Consider the following 23,752-nt stretch of genomic DNA (forward strand, 5'->3'; position numbering starts at 1 on the left):
ACCCAAATACTTGACTACCAACAGTTGAAGTTAGTGGATGTTAGTGACCACTAGCGCCATTGTGTGTCTTGTTTTAATTTCACGACACCCTGTTCTGAGGCAGGTCTAACACAGGTTAATCAGACCTGGGTGCATGTCCTTAGTTCCTTGGGACCCATCTCAAATCCTGGTGGTTTTGTGATTTCTATTTTTTTTTTACCCCTTTTATGGGGTTTATTTGGTAGTTTTCCCTTACTCTTGTTGAGGATTATGGACAGAGGATGTCACTCCTTTCTAAGCCCTATCAGACAAATGTGATTTTTGCATATGGGCTATTCAAATAATTGCATCAAATGCCATGTCTTTATACCGCCTTTTACTCTCATTCTCTTCATCAACAGTATCCTCCCAGGGTACTTTCAATTCTACAAAGTAGACAATGCGCAGAGTATCAGGTCTGGCCTCAGGGTGGTAGTGACAATGTGTTTTGTGTGTTGGATTGCAAAGTATTAGTAGCAGTTCTCTTTGCTTCAATTGTTGCTGCAAAGCATCTGAGTACCTGGTTGTGTCTCCATATATACTATACATACCTTCCCTGGGAGAGACTCATTTACAACCAGTGAGGATGTTCCTGAGGGTAGCTGGAGTTGAGCAAAGAGGGCGGAATGGATCTTTCTTCAGCCACAGCTGTAGGTTTTTGAGTTAGGAAGGATGTCATAGATTGCCCCTGATCTTCCTTTACTCTATGCTGTCCAATTGTATCCACTGCCCTGTCTGGCTTGAGTGACAGCCTTTGCACATCTTGCTGCTTCTTCCTGAAGCTGGATTTGCAGGACTGCCAATTTTTAATTGCCCTGCCGGAGTTGCCCGTGTTAAACAGGCCAAGGCTCAAACCTCATTTTTCCCGTCGAATGTGGCCCAAAATGTCATTCTGCTGGATGGCTGCTTTTGTCATTGAGTTGCTTCTTTTTCTGTCCATTTCCGTCCTGTTGTCAGTGATGGTCACACAACGTATTGATTTGTCTCTGGAGTCTTGAAGGGTTACAGTCTTGTAACGGTGCATTGAAACTCCTCTATTAAACTTGAGATTCAAAGCTCGAGATGCTGTGTTCTGCCAATGTTGCTCAGACATTTGGGATGCCTAACCACTTCCTCACATAGGAGCTGATCATTCTGTCCATGTTCTCAACTCTCAACAGGCTGAACAGTAAGCACCAGAGCTTTGACTTGCAAGGAAGCATGGACTGGTTGATGTTCTTAAGGCGGATGACATCCTGCTTCAATTGCTGGACCTACTGCAGATCTCGTTCTCCATGCGTGCTCTCTCTCTCCCATTGTCCCTCTCAGCCATCTCCCTTAGCCAAAGCTCTTCCCTCTGCAGCCACAGGGCCATGAGGTCCTGATGCGCGCCAGCCTGCTCCTGCGGCTGGCTCTCCTGTTGCACTATCTGGCACTGGGTGTCAGACACCATCAGCTGTAAGCTTTGAAGCAGGTGCCCTGAGGACGGGTTCAGGTGAGGGGATTCTCAGCCGCAGGTCCTTGGGAGGGCATGGGGGATTGGATCTGGGGGTGTAGGTCCTGGGTTACAGGGGAAGGTGGATGAGGTTTAGGAGATGGTGGGGTGGTATTAGATGTGGGGAAGGAGTGCCCAAGTTGTTTTCTGCTGATGAACTAATCTTTTCACGAGTAACCCTTGATTCCAGATCAACTTTGTGGGATCTGTCTCTCTCCCTGTCTTCCCCAAAGGACCATTATGGTTGCCTTTAGAGTTTTCATCCACATTCGGCATTAATGCTGACAGAGTGCTTAGCCTCTCTATTCCTTCTTGTCATCAACATGATGTCGGTGGAGTTCATCATTGAGTTATTTCGATGAACCTCAGCTAATGTAAACATTGACAGCTGAATTCAACTTTCCCTTAGTCAATACAGAATCTGTCACTCCCATCTTTTTTTCCCAATAAGAACAGCAGGGAAGACCTGGCACTACAACTTTCCTCAATGTTTTCTTGTTAAAGGAGCTGATGAACTGTCTCTCTCGTGATATGATGGGTGATGCTCTCTGTTTATTGGGTTGAGAATATCCTGTCCTGATACTGTGTTTTACTATGTCTTTGCATCTATGGTATATTCTATGCAGTAGAAGGAAGGACTCTGAGGACCTAGTACTTTCAGTATAACAAAGTTTATTACAAGAAATTACAGGTCGGGACGGGCATCTAGATACCCAGAGACACACAAGCCAAAAGTGAAATTTGACGTGCGAGGCTCTTACACACATTTATATAGGTACGTTGGTTCCGCCCATGACTTCAGGTAAATGACGTCCTCCATGGGACTTTTGCCTAAATAAGGGCATGTTTTTGTGTCTGAACATTAAGACACATTAGTCAAAAACATTCCCTCTGCATCCATCCACCAGCTGGTCAGAGACAACACCCGAAGTCAAAGGTCATCCCCAAAAGGTAAAGAACAAACAAGGCAAACATCTGGAAGACTGTGAGAATGTCTGAGAGTCCAAAAGGCAGGAACCATAAATGTGAGCCTGTCATTGTGTTTTTAGCACATACCAACATGATCTACTCTAACGAATATACACGACACATCCATAATCTTGATCATACTACAAAATGAAATACAACTTTGGCAGTGGTTGAACAACTCCAAACCATTATTCCTTGACCTTGATGGAAAGCATCATGAGGTCAAGTAAAGATGTGAAGGATAATCTGTCTGGTAGTAGGACAAGAGAACCTTGTTGCTTAGAAACCCCAACTCCAATGAAACAGACCAACAAACTTAATTTATAACAGAGAGGAGGAGGAGCTGAGGCCATCTGAAATGGAGATTGTGAATACATCATCTTGCAGATATATTGCAAATTAGCATGAACACACATATATGAATATACGTTTACCTGGGTTGGGCTAATATCTTCAAAGACTGTTGTTAAACTGATGTTTAACTGTTATTGTCTTTTCCAATGGATTTCCACCCAATTTCTATTAATGATTGGTTGTCAGTAGTACATACTGTGCAGCTATGCATTTAATTCCTGCGACCTATCCTTGGCTAAATTCAGTTCAAATATATTTATCAACCAAGTGTTGTATCATTTATTACTCATGGTCACTTATTGACAATATTCTTATAAAAATACATATAACGCCTTTTAATTAGGGCCCGAGCACCGAAATCGGTGTGAGGCCCTATTGAATTCTTAAGGATTTTTATTAGGGCCCGAGCACCTCCGGTGGGAGGCCCTATTGAAATTGAAAGGATTATTCTGAGAATTTATAAACATGCTCAAAAAGTTTTAAAAGTTTGCAGTAAATTAGAAAGTGGTGTAAATGTACATATTCTGGAGTATTTGGAAATGGGCGTGGCAAAATGGCTCAACAGCGCCACCAACGGAAAAGCCCCTCATTTAGCATTCACCGATCCTCACGAAAATCAAGACAGTTGTGTATCATGACCAGATGCACAAAAAAGCCTCAGTGACCATTATGAAAAAATTAACAGGAAGCCCGCCATTTTGGATTAAGTGGCCATTTTGGTCATATTCCATATTTTGACTTTGATGTACTTCTCATAGAGTTTTCACCATATCAACTTAAAATTTAGAAGAGTGTCATCACAACAAAATGGAGATCAAAAGTTATTGAAAGATCAACTTTTCGTCATACCGTCATACTCTATCTCAGACATATTTGGTCCAATCGACACCAAACTACACATGTAAGACAAGAGTTGCGACCTGAAGACATCTACACAGAAATCGTGACTTAAAATCTCAGCGCCTCCTGGTGGCAGCAGGAAATGTCTTGTTTTTGGTACATTTTACACTTGGATGTATTTCTCCTCATCTACTTTGTGAAACCATGTCAAACTGTGTCAAATGGGTCTCAAGACATTGATATGTAGGCTTACGATTACAGTGACTTTTCATCATGCGGATTATTAATGGCGTGTCATCAAAGTTCAACTCGTCATGACACACGAAATTGCTGTAACTTCCGTGTTCATGGGTCCAGCTCCCTCAAACTACATGTGTGTATCAACAGCCCACCCCTGAAGATATACAGATAGTTTAAAGGAATGGGCGTGTCAAAATAACTGACTAGCGCCCCCTAAAGGGCAGCCCTGGCACTACGATTGGTCTACGTCTACAAAAATCGATAGGGACATGTGTCTTTTCATGACAAAGAAATAAGTCTCTTGGACAGACATGCTAAACCACACAGGAAGCCCGCCATTTTGGATTTGGTAGCCATTCTAGCCATATTCCACCCTTTTACTTTGATGTACTTGTTGTAGAGCTTTCATCAGATCAACGTGAAATTTAGTTGAGTGTCATCTCAACAAGATGGAGATGAAAAGTTATTAAAAGATCGATTTCTTGTCTCACGGTGTGACCTTGGCGTGACTTCAAAGTTTGATTACACGCCATTGAATCAAACTTTGACATAGTGCATCAGATCAGCTTAAAATGTAAATGACTGTCATCATAACAATATGGAGACTGAAAATTATCAAAAAATCAACTTTTCGTCATACCGTGTGCCTGTGGCTTGGCGGCAAAGTGTGATGAAAACGCCATCAAAACACGAGCTTCTGTATCTCAGACATATTTTGTACAATCGAGTCCAAACTAGACACATACGACAAGAGTCGCGACCAGAAGACATCGGTGCAGAAATTGTGACTTACAATCACAGCGCCCCCTGGTGGCAACAGGAAATGTCTTGTTTTTGGTACGTTTTATATTTTTATGTACTTCTCGGAGAGCTTTCATCAGATCAACTTAAAAATTAGATGAGACTCTACAAAAAAAGATGAAGATCTAAAGTTATCAAAATTTAAACTTTTCATCATATCATGTGACTGTGGTGTGGTCTCATAGTTCGACTAAACGCCAACAAAAGCAAGCTTCTGTTACTTGGACATATTTTGTCGAAATCAACTCCAAACTACACATATAACACAAGAGTCGCGACCGGAAGACATCTACCTAGAAATCATGACTTAAAAGGACAGCGCCCCCTGGGGGCATAAGGAAATATCTTGTTTTGGTAGGTGTTACTCTTTGATGTATTTCTCCCAAGCCACTTTGCTAAACCATGTCAAACCTCGTGAAATAGGTCTCAAGATATTAATAATGAAGGCATAACATTACTGTGAATTTTCATCATGCGGATTATTATTGGCGTGGCATCAAAGTTCATCAGCTCACCATGACAAACAAAATCAATTTTAACGGAGTTACCAGGAACGCATCATGAGATCATATTGTTTTGGTCAACTCACACCTGGATGTATTTCTACTCAGCCACTTTGCTAAACCATGTCAAACTGTGTCAAATGGGTTTCAAGATATTGATAATGTAGGCATAAGATTGTTGTGACTTTTCATCATGCGAATGATTTATGGGTTGGCAGCAGAGTTCATCATCTCGACGTGAAAACGAAACGCAATTTAACATAGCTGCAAGTGAATTCATCATGACAATCTCCTTCAGTGAATACAAGCTTTGTGGTGGTGAAAGTTTACTCACACATGGATCAGTAGCACAGTTTGTTTTCTGCTTGTTCATCTGACGGACACGTTAAGTGCGACTGCGCTACCGCTTCTGTGGTAAGTGAAGTTAACTATTTTATTTCGATGTGTTACAAGTGATTAGCAACTTGTTAGCAAATCTGCGTTAGCCCCGAGGCGAAACAATATCTTCGCATGGGTGCAGTAACTGTCCTTAATTCGATTGGGGTTATTACCGACAAACACCGACATAATCAACTTGTTAGCAAAGCTGCGTTAGCCCAGAGGCTAAACAATATCTTCGCATGGGTGCAGTAACTGTCCTTAATTCGATTGGGGTTATTACCGACAAACACCGACATGAAACGACATGAGCGGGTCCACCCAGCAGATATAAGCTTTACTTTATGAAGATGACTCTGAGACAGAAGACTGTGTGAGGGCTTGTAAGCTAGCTTCGGTAGCGGGCTAGCTAAGCTAAATGAAACCTGAGTGTTTAAAGTCAAATCTGTATCGAACAGCAGCTGTTCAAAGGAGCATTACGTATCCTAAAGCTCTTTCTTCAGAGTAGTGTTGTAACGTGTTACAGTGAATAGTAACCGTGTCTCCCACCTTCAGTATTTAAATCTTTAATCTCAGACAGACTTCACTGAATTCTTTTGTTAAATATGAGTAAATCATAGCCTTGTAACTTTACTAGAACAGACAGTGTCATACAGAGTTGTAGGCTTATATGCACTACCTATTTCCTAAGCTGAAATGATTATGATCTGATTAACTTTGAATTAATATTTTATTTTTACCATGTAAAAGTCTGTTAAGCTGTTGACCTGGTACATGAAAGACTTTACATATCTGTGTATTTGTGTTCAATGTTCCTCTAGCATGTCCAACCTGAGACACAACTTGAATCCAACCAAACTGAACACTGACTCCAGGTACAGAACTGTTTTCATTACTTAAAACAATAAAAGTATTGCACATAATACATAATGTATTAAATTATAATGCAATACTTTTAATGTGAAATAACTCCATATTGTACATTCATTGTCATGCTAGTGCACGTTCTAATCCAAAAGCATATTCAAATACATAGTTAAATATCTTCAGAAAATGAGAATACGCATTTGTTCAAAAGTAACACTTCCTGTACAATAACGATATATTTTATGTTTCCTATCATTTTATTAGGGACAGAAGAGCCTGAAGGACACAGCTGTGATGACCATGTTCTGTCTCTTATGGCAAAGCAGAAATATTAAACACAGTGCTCTTTTCGAAAGTGTATCAAATCAGAAAGCAAAAAATACACATTGTTCTAATAAATGTTTATTTTTTTAACCGACCATAATGAAGATAGACATTAACTCTTATACATGACACTTAGCAATGACTGCCACCACTAAACAGTTGCAGGTCATCTTTAGTTAAGGGAGGAATTTAAAAGTGTTGTGTAGATGACGATGCAGTCGTCTACGTGTTGAACAGCATGACGCTGCAGATCTCCACCATGTTGCTGCTGAGGACATCAGGTGCTGCAGTTCTAAATCTATGAAGACAAAAACAGCACTGTTAAAGAATGTTTTGTGTTGTGTATGAAGCACAACAGATTTCAGATAGAACCGTTGTACTGTGGTCTTACATAATTATATAATTAATTGAAGAACTGTGTTTACACTGGTTGTCACATTAGTTATTTGTGGGATATTAAAATATTATCCCAATATATGTACAAAAATCAAACTAACCATGTCATTTGTCTAAATGGTTGCATTTAATGGACAAGTACTTCAACATTACATATGTAGTCTGCGATTGGTATGAATTAGTTCAGTGGTGTTTCTACATTTGGAACACCAGATGTAGATGGCGCTGTTGTGAAGAAAGTCCAATACATCTTTCCTTTGTGGAAAACTATATTTATTGGATTTTATATGCAATATAGCATGAATGTGTGTGTGAATAAACTTGACTTACAACCTTTATAGTCTTGTTTTGGAGTCAAATATTTTGTGTGGTTTCAATCAGTGTTCTAGGACAAGAGTTGCGATCTGAAGACATCTGTGCAGAAATTGTGACTTACAATCACAGCGCCCCCTGGTAACAACAGGAAATGTGTTGTTTTTGTTAGTGTTGCAGTTTGATTCACTTCTCGTAGGGCCTTCATCAAATCAACGTAAAAAATTGATGCATGTGTTCAAAACAAGATGAAGATCTAAAGTTATCGAAATTTAAACTTTTCATCAATCTGTGTGACCGTGGTGAGGCTTATAAGTTTGATAAACAAAATGAAAACACCATGTCTGTAGTTCATGGTCCTATACTGCTCTCTAGTGACTTAATATTGAATTTCACCTGCAGCGCCAATATTAAGGCACCAGAGGGCATCCTAAGACCATAGTTTGATCAAGACTCAAATTGTGACCATTTCGTCCCCTCTTCCCCCAATTTAAATCTGTCTGGAGCCGCACAACATATTTGATAACACAGGTTATAAAGTTATATATATATACATATATATATAGATATACAATATATATAAAAACTATAGTTTGTTGTATTTATTAAATAATAGAACGACAATATAAAAAACTGTTGACATTTAACTGCTATTTTTACCTGTTACAAAATAGGAAAACACCAAATTCTTATGAATTGGAGAACAAAATACATGTCTGGGCCTAGTTTGGATTAAACTAAACACAGAACTCAGCTTTTTTTCCTCATCTCCAGCTTGGTACTTTTCAGCAGATGCTGCGAGCTTGCTCTGGAAATATCTTTCCACATTACATTTCTTATTGTTTGCTAATTCCTCGCCACATATCAAGCATACATGTAAGACAGCATCGGTGGCAGTGAAAGCAAATTAATCTGTCCACGCAGAATTAAACTCTAGTTTCCTCCCAGACTTTTCTTTTCTGGGATTTATCCATGATTAGTTTACCGAGGCCGGGGGTCGGAACTATAGATTAGCGACCTGCAGGGAAGAGCGCTGGGATGTAATAGGATGTGACGCATATTTTAGTTGCTGAAATATTAAAACAAAGTGTGAGAGCAGTTCAGACTGGAAGCCGACACAGAAACTGCAGATCGGTACAAACCACCTGCAGCTTCTGCTCTGATTGAGAAGCTTAGGCGATGATCTCTGATCAGTTGAGACCAAAGAAACTCGTTGTTTTCACTGTTTCCACTGTTGAGAAGCAGCCGGTCAGTCACTGAGAGGCTGCTCCATGTGAACGAGCTCCGATCTCACTGTGTCTCTCTGAGCGAGTGAGTGGGGCTCAGGGCGGAGGGCGGAGCCCCGGCTCTGTGTGTGTGTCCACTATCTGGGAGCGCGCACCCACACACACACACATTCACCCGCTCCTGGTATTTCATGATGGCCTGATACGATGATTATTTAAAAAATGAACGTGAACGCTACGTTCACTCACGTTCATCATGTGAAAGAACTAATTTGGTAAGTTCACCGTTCAAGACCAATATGCGCAACATGCACTGTACAGGGAGCCACTGCAGAGGGGCTGAAGAGCTGCATGTGACTCCATAGCCTATGTTCGATCAATTTTCAACATTAGGACTCACCATCACGAACGTTGCCATACGATGAATATGAGCGCAACAACACTGCTGTAATACATCACTGCTTAAAACACTGCATTTATTGAACGATTTAAAAAAATCACATGATACAGCTTGTCACACAAATTCAGCTTTAAAAGTTACTGTCATTTGTCTATTACAGACGAAATTTGCTGCCTGCAAATGAAACTGATTGCCCCCAACCACTTGGAACAAGGAACAGATGCCAACAAGAGCATGATTCAGTAGAAGACATAAAAAAAAATCAACTTTTCGTCACACCGTGTGACCGTGGCGTGGCGTCAAAGTTTGATTAAACGCCATCAAAACACGAGCATCTGTATCTCGAACATACATGGTCCAAACGAGTCCAAACTAGACATGTAAGACAAGAGTCCTGGCCTGATGACATCTACACAGAAATCATGATTTGAAATCACAGCGCCCCCTGGTGGCTACAGGAAGTGACATGTTTTATATTTTGATGAACTGCTCCTGGCTGCTTTACAATATACAGCTCAAATGACCTCAGTCAAGTCATTGGATCAAGGTCAGAATTCTGACATTTCCTCAAACCATTTAAACATTGATGTTTGGTGAAGGATCATCCTTCGCCAGACGAGGCGATGTTTTCATAAGTCCACTGTGCATTGTCCTATTACTACCACACTTCTGTCACATGATAATAGTACAAGCCTGAACAGCTCTGTGTGTGGATGCAACGCAGAGACATGCGCTTAGTCATCGATCGCTCTCTCCACCGACCGCAACAGGCTTCAACGTGCGGGTGCTCGGGCCCGCCAGTGCTACAACGTAGCCCTAGTTTTTCATTATTTCTTATTGATGTCCTCACTTTCTTAAAAAGGTTCATTTAAAATAAGGTATTTCTTCTTTTTGTCTAGCTGCTGCTCAGTTAGAGACCCCTGACTTTCTCTGTCACAGCAGCATCCTTGGCTGTAGGACTACAGGTAGAGAGCTGAGGTACATCAAAGTATTTTCTATGTATCTGTATTTGGACTAAGGTTTATAATATTCTCAATGATAACTCTACCGTTTACTTTAGACCACCTATCTTGATAACGTGTTTGACAGTTAGGCACTGCAACCCTGACCTTACTTAGACATTACCTGACCGAAATGGCCAGATCTTTTGAACTTTACGTTAAACAGAATTAACCCTGAATGAATATTCTATGTAAGTTAAGCCGAGGAATATTTGAGCTATCTGTACACTGACTTTCGTTTAAGTCATTTCCTTTTGTTATGTGTCATTCCTGGGGTCACCTCTCAGTCAGTCTCTCATATTATTGTATAATAGAGTCATTAATCAGTATGACCTTCACTCTGATCTTATTATGTTCTTTTTCTCATAGGGGAGACGCCGCCCAAGGTCTTAAAGAAAATGAACAAGTTGAAGAGCAGGAGGGAGGAGAAGAGTTTCCCCATTGTACCATGATAGACAAGTTATTGAAGACACATGGAGCCTGTATTCCACACCATGAACCCCAGCTGTATCGTGCTGTAGCCACTCAAACCAAGTCTATTCCAGGGTTCAGCATCCTACCTTTCCCTGATTTCTGGGGTCATATCCCTCCAGCAAGGCATGAACCCATGGTCCCTCGCAAACCCAACATACAGAGGTACTGCATGCTTATTAAAACAAAATAGATTATATCCCTTGTCCACATTTGGCATAGTTTATTTTGGTCTTATTAAACTATCTCTTTCATACTTTGGTCAAAATATGAAAGAGATGAAGTATCAAGACACTCCTCTCAACTCAATGTGAAGAACCTGGTTTAGAATGGCCTGTTTGTGGGTGTGTTCCATTAAATGCTAAGGAGCCTCTGCTCCCCTTGGTAATATGCTGTAAATGCAGGCAAATTCTAAGTGCTGGCTGTGTATGTGTATAAAATAACGGAAAGACATGTATGGATTGTGTTGTGCAAATGATACATTAAACGTGACACCATTAAATGGTGTGCCTTTCGGCATTCAATAAATTTGGTTATCAGAAAAAATATAAATACTTTAAATATTAATACTGAATAATAACTTTAATTAATTCAAGTTACCTCGGGGCACCACCCTTCAAAGGAAGGAAAATATGTGTATGTGAATATGTGTGTGTGTATCTGTGTGTCTGTGTGAGTGAGTGTGCTTTCAAAATGGCGGCTGGCCCCTATGAAGGCAATAAACCTCCACCATGGTATGTTTACGACATGTGGCGGGGGTCAGAGAGATGTGTGGAGAGATATGCGTGTGTGTGTGTGTGTTGGTGCCAGGTTAGAGTAAGTAGCTAGTTGCATGCGAAGAAAGATTTCAATAGCATAAAATAACCATCATTAACTTTCAAATAACCTATAACTTGAGGTTAAGGAGTTAACCCCCGTTCTCTGAAACATGAGTGAGGTATCTCACTATGGGACACGCCCTCCGCGCTGTCCCCCAGAAGCAATTTTACACTCCGCCAGTCATGACTGGCAGGCAGACGTGACATCATTACGGTAAGCGTGCTGCGTCATTTCCTGTTTTCTTGCCACTGGTGGTGGTCGCTCTGCGAATTAGCTCCGCTGCTAAACACAGCTGTTTCTCTGTAGCACTACGGCTAAAATCACCGGTCTGTAGTTAAACACTCGCACATACCAACCCTTACTCTATCGTGCTTAGTGATTCTGTGTTCTGTCTGAGCTCACCCTCGTAGCTGTATAGCAGCGACGTCTTCTCTCTCTCCCTGTTGCTCTACTGCTCTCTCTTGCTCTGAGTGTCTTATGTTTACCTACTCCTCTGCCTCCCTTAACAGTATTGGTACATGTAATAAATGTAGTGTGTTGATAGCGATGGGTTAGCGTTAGGTTTAACCCTAACCCTAACCCTAACTCCACACAAAAATCTTATACAAATTAAAACAACCTCTGAAACAACACAGGAAACCCAGACTTTTAAATGTGGTCTTTTAAACATTAGATCACTGGCAAAAAAGGCTCTTTTAGTGAAGGAAATAGTCTCTGACTACAACATAGATTTATTGTCCCTCACTGAGACGTGGCTGCATCCTGATGAATATGTCTAAATGAATCTACTCCCCCCAGTCATATCAATTCACAGGTTCCTAGAGAAATTGGGCGAGGAGGTGGAGTTGCTGCTATTTTTAACTCCAGTCTATCAATTAATCCTAAACCTAAACTCAGCTACAAATCATTTGAATGTCTGGTTCTTAGTCTTCCACGCCAATCCAGGAACCACCAACAGCCAATCATATTTGCTATAGTTTACCATGCTCCCAGGGCTTATACAGATTTTTTAAAGGAATTCCCTGAGTTTTTATCAAACTTAGTCCTAAAGACCGATAAAATTATTATTGTTGGTGACTTTAATATTCATGTTGATAATAATAAAGATTGCCTTAGCGTAGCATTTATTTCAATACTAGACTCTATTGGTTTCAGTCAGTGTGTGCACAAACCTACTCATTGTGGTAACCACACACTTGACCTTGTATTATCGTACGGTGTCGGTAAAACAGTACTTCCGCGCAATCCAGTTCTATCAGACCATAATATAATAACCTTTGATTTTTCATTAACTGAATATATGCCACTAATAAAAAAATTATTTTCTAGATGTCTACCTGATAGTGCTGTAGCTAAATTTAAGGAAATAATCCCAATTACATTTAAACCCGTATTAGCAGTACATATAAACAACAAATTCTTTAAACACCTGAGCTCCATTGAGATCGACCACCTCGTTGATAGCTCTGCAGACTCATTACGATTAACATTAGACTCAATAGCGCCTCTAAAAAAGAAAAATGTCAAACATAGTAAATTAGCTCCGTGGTATAATTCCAAGACAAATGAGTAAAAAAAATTATCAAGAAAACTAGAAAGGAAGTGGCGCTCCAGCAACGATGTTGAAAATCTAATAGACTGGAAGAATAGTGTTAAAGAATATAAAAAGGCTTTCCACAAAGCAAGAGCTCTTGCTATTCAAAACTAATAGAAGAGAATAAAAAACAACCCCAGGTTTCTCTTCAGCACTGTAGCCAGGCTGACAGAGAGTCACACCTCCACGAACCCAGTATTCCTCGATCCCTAAATAGCAATATCTTTATGACCTTTTTTAATGATAAAATTCAAACTATTAGAAATAAAATCAACCATCTCCTGCCCTCAATTGGCACTAATAACCTCCCAACAACAGAGATCTCAGAAACGGCTGAGAATCCTACCCATTACTTAGACAGCTTCTCTCTGATCACCCGTGATCAGTTTACCAAATTAATCTCAGGCTCTAAACCAACAACCTGTATCTTAGATCCCATTCCTACAAAATTACTTAAAGAAATTCTGCCCCTAATTGATTGTTCGTTACTTAACATTATCAAACTGTCATTATCATCAGGTTATGTACCACAGTCTTTTAAAATAGCTGTCATCAAACCCCTACTTAAAAACCCACCCTAGACCCAGAGGTTTTAGCCAATTACAGGCCAATATCTAATCTCCCCTTCATTTCTAAAATCTTAGAAAAAGTTGTAGCCAATCAGCTGTGTGAGTTTCTCCAGGAAAATAATATATATGAAGACTTTCAATCGGGGTTTAGAGCCAATCACAGTACAGAGACAGCCTTGGCAAACGTCACTAATGACCTTTTAATAGCCTCAGATCAGAGACTTGTGTCTGTCCTCGTTCTGTTAGATCTCAGTGCAGCATTCGACACAATTGACCATAAAATGTTATTACAAAGACTCAAGCAGTTAATTAACATCGAACATGTCTCAAGGACATAAAAACCTGGATGACCCGCAATTTTCTCTTATTAAACTCAGACAAAACAGAGGTTATAATACTTGGCCCCAAACACCTTAGAGATACATTATCTAATGATATAGCTGCGCTAGACGACATTGCCCTTGCTTCCAACGAAACAGTCAGGAACTTGGGAGTGATCTTCGATCCTGATTTATCTTTTAATAGTCACTTAAAACAAATTTCTAGGACCGTTTTTTTCCACTTGCGTAATATTTCAAAAATTAGACATGTCCTTTCACAAAAAGATGCAGAAAAACTAGTCAACGCCATTGTTACATCGAGACTGCACTATTGTAATTCATTATTATCAGGCTCCAGCAGTAAGTCGTCAAAGACTCTACAGCTTGTCCAAAATGCCGCAGCGCGTGTCCTGACAAGAACAAAGAGAAGAGAGCACATTTCTCCAGTATTAGCCATCTTTTCGTTTAAGAGTAGGCTCAAAACCTTCCTTTTTGATAAAGCTTATAGTTAGAGCTAATTAGTTTGCCAGAACGTTACTAGTTCTATTTCATGACACATGACAAACAGAGCTTCTCATTCCAGCTTCTCCTTCCTCTTCTCCATCCTTATCCCTCTTCCCCGGAATCCCTTTGCTTTATCACCCGCAGATCCAGGGCCTCTGTGGCCGCACCATGGATTGCGGTTTGTGGATCGCGCACCGGGGGTCACAGTGTTGGATCCAGTGTGGCGGATTCTGAGTCATGTGGGCTGATCGTGGTGCTGGTGGCGGACCCTGTGTCGCGTTGGCATTGGGTACGGGCGGTGGACCAGGACCGCAGTGGTGGCTTGTGATGGGTCCTTGTGGGCGGCGGTGGACGGTGACTGAGGACTGGAGTGGCGTCTGGTCTGGATGGTGGATCGTGGTCTGGATGGGATGCTGACCATGGACTGTGATTGCAGCTGGACTGCTTGGCATGTCATGTTGGGTTGTCCTTCGGGATGTCTACCCTCATCAAATGCTGCTAGAGACTTTGATTATTGATGATGTTCTCCTACACGTGGCATCATGGGAGAGGGATCCCTCACATGTGTCTCTCTCTGAGGTTTCTACGTATTTTTACGCTGTTAAAAGAGTTTTCAGTAGTTTTTCCTTACTCTTGCTGAGGGTTAAGGACAGAGGATGTGTCACACCCTGTTAAAGCCCTATGAGATGAATTGTAATCTGTGAATATGGGCTATACAAATAAAATTTGATTGATTGATTGATTTGACTAGAGGAGGGACCTCCTACTCTATATAAAACCGGAAGTCTAAAAAAATAAGCACACCTCTTCCTCGCTCCAGGCAAGGAGGGTGATCTGGTGAGATACCTCACTCATGTTTCAGAGAACGGGGGTTAACTCCTTAACCTCAAGTTCTCTTTCAACATTCGTTTCGGTTTCTCACTATGGGATATAGCGACTCCCGTATTGCCAGCTTATCTCAAAGAACAATAACAAACAAAACAATCCGTCAGTCAGACAGGGACATTTGAGACTGACCCCACGCTCAGAACTGTATGAAACCATGTAGGTACAGTAACATCCAGATTGTAGAATCTGGTGAAGGTATGAGGCGTTGCCCAGTTGGCAGCCTCACATATCTCTTCAACAGGCACGCCCTAGAACAGTGCCCATGACGCAGCCATCCCCCGAGTGGAATGAGCGCGCAGACCTATGGGGGGCTGTAATCCCCTGCAATGATAGGCTGTGGCAATCGCCTCCACGATCCAGCTGGACAAACGCTGCTTCCTAAGAGGCTTCCCCAGGTGTTACGTAGCCCAGGACACAAACAGCTGCTCTGATTTCCTGAAGCCAGATGTCCGGTCCACATAGGCGCGTAATGCTCGCACCGGGCAGAGCGCATTCAGCCGTCCCTGCTCAAGCGTGGAGAACAGTGGAGGATGGAACGCCGACAGTTCAATAGGGCGATATGCTAATGCCGAGTTAAAACCTTTGGCACAAACGCAGGATTTGGTTTGAGAAAAACCTTTAAATCCCCCTTAAAAAAACGCATGCATGACGGATTCACTGACAGTGCATGAATGTCGCTTACACGCTTTCCAGATGTCAGCGCCAGTAAGAGAGCCGTTTTAAAACGAGAGCATTTTAAGCTCTACCTGCTGCAGTGGCTCGAAAGGTGCGCCAGATAGCGCTTCGAGCACCAGTGTCAAATCCTACGGTGGGGTTAATTTCCTTGACATCGGCCGCTTCCGCCTTGTGCCCTTCATGAACTGGCAAACAAGAGGATGCTGTCCTGCCGTTTGGCCACCAAAGCCTATGTGACATGCTGAAATAGCAGCTAAGTACACTTTGACCATGGAAAAAGCCAGACCCTTTTCCAAAAGTCCCTGTAGGAATGTCCAAATGCCAGATTCAGGGCTCTGAAAAGCCTCCACACCTGCTTTTGCGCACCAAACCTCAAACGCATGCCATTTGCCATCATATGCAATGCGTGTAGAAGGAGCCCTGGCGCTCTGAATAGTTTTGATGACACTCTGTGGAAGTCCAGCTGTGGTCAGATTCAGCCTCTCACGGACCAAGCCCATAGAGCCATGCGCTCAGGATGAGGGTGAAAAATCTCCTCGTGAGCCTGTGACAGGAGATCCCTCCGTAGAGGCAGCGGCCACGGCTGAGCGCACAACAGCTGGTATATCTCCCCAACCAGTATTTTCCATGCCAGCGGGGAGCTATAAGGATTAAGGCATGACCCCTCTCCGCACTCTGGCCAGAGTAGGTGTGATCAGCTCTAACGGGGGAAAAGCGTACAGTAGAACCTGTGGCCACTCGTGCGCTATCGCATCCCCCCCATCGGTGCGTTCTTGCCGATCAGAGAGTAAAACATCGGACACTGTGCGTTTTCTTCTGATGCGAAGAGATCTACCTGAGCCCGGCCGAATTTTCTCCATATCTGCGTTACCACCTCACCGTGGAGTTTCCAATCCTTGTAGCGAGGGCTGCCCCTGGAGAGAGAATCTGCCCCCCAGTTCCGTGTGCGGAATAACAGGTGAGAACTGCTCCACACTATCAGTCTGTGTGCCAATGTGTGAAGATGATGCGAGCTCAGCCCCCCCTGTCTGTTGATATATGCCACCACAGTGGTATTGTCGGTTCTGACCAGAATATGTTGCCCTCTGAGAAGGGGCAGACAATGTTTCAGTGCCAAAGAACAGTTCCAGACAATTTATGTGACCGAACTGCATTAATAAACTCCAAGTTCCGCTCACTGTACTCGTGCCTTGTGCGTGGCCCCCCAGCCCGCAAGAGAGGCATTTTTTGTTATCACCCTCAGTGCCATGACCGTTCCCATGGCAACGCCCTTGGTAAGAAAACCTGTGCAGCTCCATGGGCGCAGGGTGTGGACGCAGGCCATACGAATACCTGGCGATGGCGGTGGTGCGTTGGGTTCAGTTTGAGCAACGCTACCCAGCGCTGAACTGCTATCATGTGTAAACGACCTAGTGAAATCACCACCAGAACTGAGGCCATCAGCCCTAAAAGTCTGAGGCACGACCTGAATTTAAGCAATGCCCCCCTGCGAAAAGGTGCCAGACAAGCTTGGAAAGCTTTTATCCTTTCTGCGGACAGACACGCTCTGAACGTGACAGAATCGAGGGACAGTCCTATGAATGTGATTCTCTGAGTTGGAATCAGAACACTCTTTTCCCAATTTATCGCAAAACCCAGGGCCACCAGATGCGATATGAGCTGACTGGTGTGGGCCTGAGTTTGCTGGGGCGACTGTGCCACTATGAGCCAGTCTTCTATATACATCGCTATACGTACACCCCCTCCCTCAGGGGCGCCACCGCTGCCTCGGTGCATTTCACAAACACCCGTGGGCTTAATGAAAGACCGAACAGGAGCACTCGGTATTCGTATGTTATGCCCTGGAAGGCAAACCTCAGATATTTCCTCTGAGGAGGGTAAATAGGGATGTGAAAATACGTGTCTTTTAGGTCTATGGCTGTGAACCATTCGCCTGGACGCACAAAACGGATCAGCGCTGACTGTGTCAGCATTCTGAATTTGTACAGTCTCATGTATGTGTTTATTGTCCGCAGGTCTACTATCGGGCGTACACTTCCGTCCTTCTTCGGGATCAGAAGTACCTTGAATAGAAGCCACTCTGGCTCTGTTCTCGTGGAACCACCTGAACAGCCCCTTTGTTCTGCAGAGCAGTGATTTCCTTCTGCAATATATACACATTTCCTCCCTGCGCCTGTGACTGCAATATCCCGTTGAAACGGGGAGGAGTGGACGCAAACTGAAGCCTGTAGCCCCTGGTCACAGTCTTCATTACCCACTCCGATACCCCACAGGTTCGCCACTGTCGAGTTCGGGCCGCCAGCGGCCCTAGTGCCTGAGCGGAGGAGGTTAACACGAGCCGTGTGGTTCCAGCGCCCACATTGCCCTTCTCAACAGGCCGGCTGGGTGGCTGTGCCATAGGTGGAGCCATACTGCCCCCCTTGTGGTGTTATGCGAGCCCGTTCTCCTATCGTTTTTTTCTTTTTCTGTTTGTTTTTTATGAACAAGTGAGGCTGCGCCCTCGGCATTCGGCCTAGATGCACACCACACATGATATTTATTGAACATTTTACAGAGGGGAAAGGAATGTTTGTTTGGGCACATTGTGCTTGCGCACAATGTGCTTTTGGAAACACTCGGCTGCGGCTCCACTGAGCTCTCTGCAGCGCCGATCTTTCCTTTCTTTGATTTTACTGAACTATGAGTGCCGACATGGCCTCTGCACGCCTTTTGTGGGTTCTGGGACAAGCTCCTTGGAGCAGAACCCGTTCCGACGGGAGGGAAGCAGGTGTCTGGCTGAACCTGCCCCCCCCCGCCCAGAGAGGCAGGGTGGGCAGCTGGATCTCCCGCTGTCACGCTGGGAGCAAAAGGTTTTTTCGCCCAGGCTCCCTTGGGCTCCGTTGTTTTGTTCTGGCCCCGACCGCCCACCTGAGGGTGCGTCTGACGTTTCGGAAACTGGGAACCTGGCCGTGTCACTGCTTGGGTGAATACTTGCCGGTGTACGGCTGGGGAAGCGGCCGGCGCCTTCCTGGGGAGGCACAGTTGGAGCGCTTCCCTCTCTTTCTTTTTCTCCTCCCAGCGTTTTTGCATGGTAGCTAACGCCGGGCCGAATAAGCCTTTCGGGTCCACGGGAACATGGAGGACCTGGGCTTTTTCTTTCTGGGAGAGGCTCTATAAATTCAGCCACCGAGCCCTCTCCTGGGTGATGATCACGGCCATGGCTCTTCCTAGACGCCTGGACAACGCATCTGTGCAGACGCAGGCAAAGGTCCGTAACCACGCACAGCTCGTCCCACACCACCGTGGAAGGTGACGCCACCATGTCATCCTCAAACTCCGCCTGGTAGGCGAGCAACAGCGAAGAGGCGTTAAGAGCTTTCATTGATGTGGCCACCGCATTGTAGCTCTTCTCCGTCAGCGACGACTGGAAACAATCTGCCTCAGAGGGCAGGGTGGGGCCAGCTGAGATCATGGTGGACCACCGTGTCGGGTGGTGGTGAGTCGCCAGTAAAGGTTCGACCGGGTGGGAGAAACCTTTTCCTTCCATATCAGCCCAATCCAACATCGCCCCTCCCTGGAAAGGGTCATTGGCAGAGAGTCGATTACTCCAGGACCAAGTCGCCCCCTCCAGGCACTCGGGATACACAGGCAAAAACTGCTTGGTGCCAGCTTTTGCTCTGGGCAGCCTTTTGCCCTCATAGCGGGACATGGTGGTCTCCGTGAGGGCTTCAGTCCACGCAATTCCTAATTTAACCGCTGCTTTTTTACAGATCTCGTGAAGGTCCATGCTGGAAGCCGGTGGGCCATCCTCGGACGCCAGCCCCGCGGCTGGTGGGGTGAACACGGATTCCACGTCCACCTCATCGTCCTCGGAGCCGAGGCTGATAGACTGCATTGAGTCGGAGTCACCTCCGATTGCTCCGTCCTGACCAGACCCTAGGTTGATATCGGGCTTGTCGGAGTCATGTAGCGGTGCCACGGCATCAAGCTGATCGCCCCAGCTGGCCCCACGGGAAAGGTGTTTCCCTGGGTGTCTTCCGCACCATCCTGTGTACTGGGGACGGTTACCCCAATCACAGGATCCACCTCTGACAGACTAGCTTGGCGCGCTAGCCTGCGTCGGTGTGTTTTCATGGTTAGGCGTGCACAGTGCTCACAGGTGTCCGGGGATGTTAGCGATTCTCGGGCGTGTTCCAGTCCGAGGCACGCCGAACATACAGAGTTGGTATCTGCCCCTGCTATTTTGTTCCCACACGTGCACAACCTCGGTGGTACCTTGCTCTTGCCCATGGTGAGGACAGGAGCCGGGTCCATGATTGCCATCTCTTCTGTTAAATTGGAAGCCGCAAGTAGATAGTATGGTGACAATCTACTAACCCCAGCCAGCTATGTAGTGTTTTAAGGTAACTCTCATCGACCGAGTGGTTAGCTCGCCCTGTGAACAATTTAGTTAGCCTTTTTAGCTACACCGTCTGAGGTAATGCTTCTAGGAAGGAGAAGAGGTTTTAGACTAAAGGCGATGACGTGAAATCCAGTTTTATATAGAGTAGGAGGTCCCTCCTCTAGTGACAGACGTCACGTCTGCCTGCCAGTCACGACTGGCGGAGTGTAAAATTGCTTCTGGGGGACAGCGCGGAGGGCGTACCCCATAGTGAGATACCGAAACGAATGTTGAAAGAGAACCTAAATATATGGAAGCCCATTTCCGCCACTGTGATGAAAAAAATATTATGACTTAGCATCTCATAATTATGACTTAGCACAGTCAGGACATCAGGGTTAAAGTGACTGAACAATATTATAACTATGAGATACTGAGTGCAGGGTCTGTCTGCGGGAGCCTGTGTTTCTTTGTGTGTTTGTGTGATCGTCTCTGTCCCTCCTCACACAAACTGATAATCATATGTATTTAGTTTATTAATCTATGATGTCGGATCATGATTCCGGATCGTTCCGTGACTTTAGCTCATGGAGCGTCTACTGGCTTGGTCGGGGTACGCTCCTGCTCCAACCTGCTGCACAGCGCTGAAGGTGGCGGCTAGCGGGCCCGATTCTGCTTCATCATGCAGTGCTGAAGGCGACAGCGAGCGCAGCTCCAATTCTGCGCCCTCGCACAGCCCTGAGGCTGGTGGAGGCCGCAGTTCCGGGTATGTCAGGCGATGCTCCTTTCCTGCACCAAGGCCGGTGTTCCCTGCTCCAAGGTCAGCGGTGAGGCACAAACACCTTGTTCCTGTTCCTGCAGCCCCTGTTCGTGGTCCCTTGTCGGCGGGGAGGCCAACTCATGCGGCCCCTGCAGCCCCTGTACCTGGTCACTCGTCGGCGGAGAGGCCCCAGGTGCAGCCTGGTGCCGAAGCATGCAGGCCCTGTTCCTGTTGCCTGGGCATCCATGCCGCGTCGCCCACCTGCCAGGCCTCCGGAGAAATGCTGCGCACGAAGCCCACTTCCTCGACCTCCAGAGAACCTCAGTGTCTTGGCTGGCTCCCTCTCCTGGTCTGTGGGGAGGGGGAGTAGGTCAGGCCGGATGGCTTCCTTGCCTGAATTTGGTGATGGGGATATGTGGAGGTGAGGGGGCTGGGCGAGCACCTTCATCAGCACCACAGAGGTTCATTCAGCTAACAGCGCTCACCTGTGCTGATTGATCCTCACACTTAAAAGGCATAGACTAAGCTTCTTCAGGAAAACACTAAGGAGCTCAGACTTAAGAACACCGGTAGAGTTAGAGGATGGACACTGAGGTGAGACACTTACACAAGAGATGGAGCTAAAAGGCTGAAGAAGTTCAATTTAGTTTTTTATGTTTGTTCATGTGTGTGGTCCTAAAAACAAGATGTTAAAACCTGAATGGTTTGTCTCTGTCTTCTGTGGTGAGAGTCCCATGGCATGGGTGACTGCCACAATGGGCTTTACAAACTATTAGATAAATATATAAATATAACAAAATACAATATTTGGGTTCAGGTGCTGCTAGGTGCACACACAGGGAGCTCTGCTGCACCCTCAGACCTGGGTGCAGTGCATTTCCTTAGCCATCTCTCGTCTGAGAACAGAAATAATCTCAGCTCAGTCTACACTTGGAAGGAACATTTTACTAAAAGCTGTAATAGTAAAACTATGGAACATGTGACACATCTAATATGTTAACACCAGTGTGTAAAACCTAAAGATGGTAAATTTTTTGGAGTGATAGGATATTCTCCACTTATCCCAGACAAGCAATCTTCGTTAAAACAATTTAAGTTGGTTTTAAGAAGACATTTCTTCTTAAGAAAGTTTGATAAATGAGGCCCACTTGTGCTTTTCTTTTGAAGAGAACTTGCTAAAGTGTAAGTGATCCTATGAATGTTGCTATGATGGAGATCATCACCTGGGATTTGATTTCATGTCTATGTCTGATATGGTGAAATAGAAATAATGAAATTTCTTGAAAGTGTATATTGATTACTTGTTTGGATGTTTTTTTTATGAATAAAACAGACTTAATTTAAACCATATAAAATGGTAAGAACTTGTATCTTTGATTTGATATATATATGACTTTAAGAACAATGATAGTCTGTTGTTCTGTGTTTTGATTAATCTGTGTGTAAATTACTTTTTCTGATTGCTGGCAAAAACAGCCCCAATGTATGAGCAAAGTGGATGTGGTTAGAAATAGTTTGTTCTGCTTAAGAGCAGTTCATGTGTTTAACCAGTGCGACCTCATAAATGACCCACTCTTCCTTCTCATTGAAACTTCTGCAACTTCCTGTACTGCCATGAGTTATAACCATTATATCCATCTATCTTTACTGCCAAGTTATCCAAGTTATCCTGACCTGTCGAGCTGGTTTAAATGGATCTTCAGAGTTTTTGAAATATCATAGGAACAGACTTTATCCTTTTTATTAATATGCCTGCATGTGCTTGTCTCTATCAGGCAGAAAGTGTTTGAAGATGTCCAACGTTTCTTGAATACTGCTGACATCATCAACCAGGTAGTCTATGACCTAGAAGACAGCAGGTTGGTGAACAACACACACACACACCGTAGGCATTTATAGATTCAGTAGATTTATGTTTGAACTATCTTTCAGGGAACACACTTGTTAAAATGTTTTTAGAAATGTTGAATTTTAATATCTGTGTTCAAATTGGATCTTCATAATGTGCCATAAAATGAATCTGTCCAGTTTCTCTCTATCTTTGTTTTGTCAGCCTTGAGTGTCTGTCAGATTCTCTGAGGTTTTTCTCTAACTTTGAGTGTGGGAACTTGAGGAAGGCTGTTCATATCCGCAGGTATGACTACATGGACACAAAAAATACACACTAGTATTGCCTCATCCCGGTCCTGACTGAGAGAACCAAAGACACATTCTCTTATCTTCTCTTCTCTTGTAGATATGAATATGATCTCATATTGAATGCAGATGCCAACTGCTCCCAGCACACCCAATGGTTTTACTTTGAAGTCAGTAATATGGTGGAAGGTGTCCCCTATCGTTTTAATGTCATCAACTGTGAGAAGAGCAACAGCCAATTCAACTATGGTGAGAGGTTGTAATGCGTAACATTTTGTTAATTAATTAATGGATGCATTACAGAGGAATACAGTCACCAGGGGAGGACTGGGACAATAATTTGGGTCTGGATTTTGATTCCTTTTCAGGTCCCCCTTTTCAAACCAAGCACCACCACTTTGGTTAGCTAACCCTATATGTTGATGTAACAGTTACCAGATTATTAGACAAATAGGCAGCGCAGTAACTCACTGCACCCTGCAATTTTTCAGTGAAGTCATCTTTGTCAAATGCCATAAGAAACTCCTGCTCTCATTCCACAACCAAAACAGTA

The 23,752-nt window shown here is 44.0% G+C and overlaps 1 protein-coding gene across 2 annotated transcripts in view; it reads left to right on the forward strand.

Moving 5' to 3' along the window:
- The window catches only part of LOC133955570 (cytosolic carboxypeptidase 4), a 166,511-nt gene that overhangs the window by 76,699 nt on the left and 66,060 nt on the right, over positions 1-23,752 (forward strand). For both annotated transcript variants that reach the window (XM_062390471.1, XM_062390472.1), the window contains exons 12-16: positions 10,002-10,080; positions 10,473-10,739; positions 22,839-22,922; positions 23,117-23,197; positions 23,300-23,448. In XM_062390471.1, coding sequence (XP_062246455.1) covers positions 10,002-10,080; positions 10,473-10,739; positions 22,839-22,922; positions 23,117-23,197; positions 23,300-23,448 — 660 coding nt within the window. The remainder of the gene's footprint in view (positions 1-10,001; positions 10,081-10,472; positions 10,740-22,838; positions 22,923-23,116; positions 23,198-23,299; positions 23,449-23,752) is intronic.

The sequence above is a fragment of the Platichthys flesus genome, chromosome 6 (genome assembly GCF_949316205.1).
Source record: "Platichthys flesus chromosome 6, fPlaFle2.1, whole genome shotgun sequence".
NCBI lineage: Eukaryota > Metazoa > Chordata > Actinopteri > Pleuronectiformes > Pleuronectidae > Platichthys > Platichthys flesus.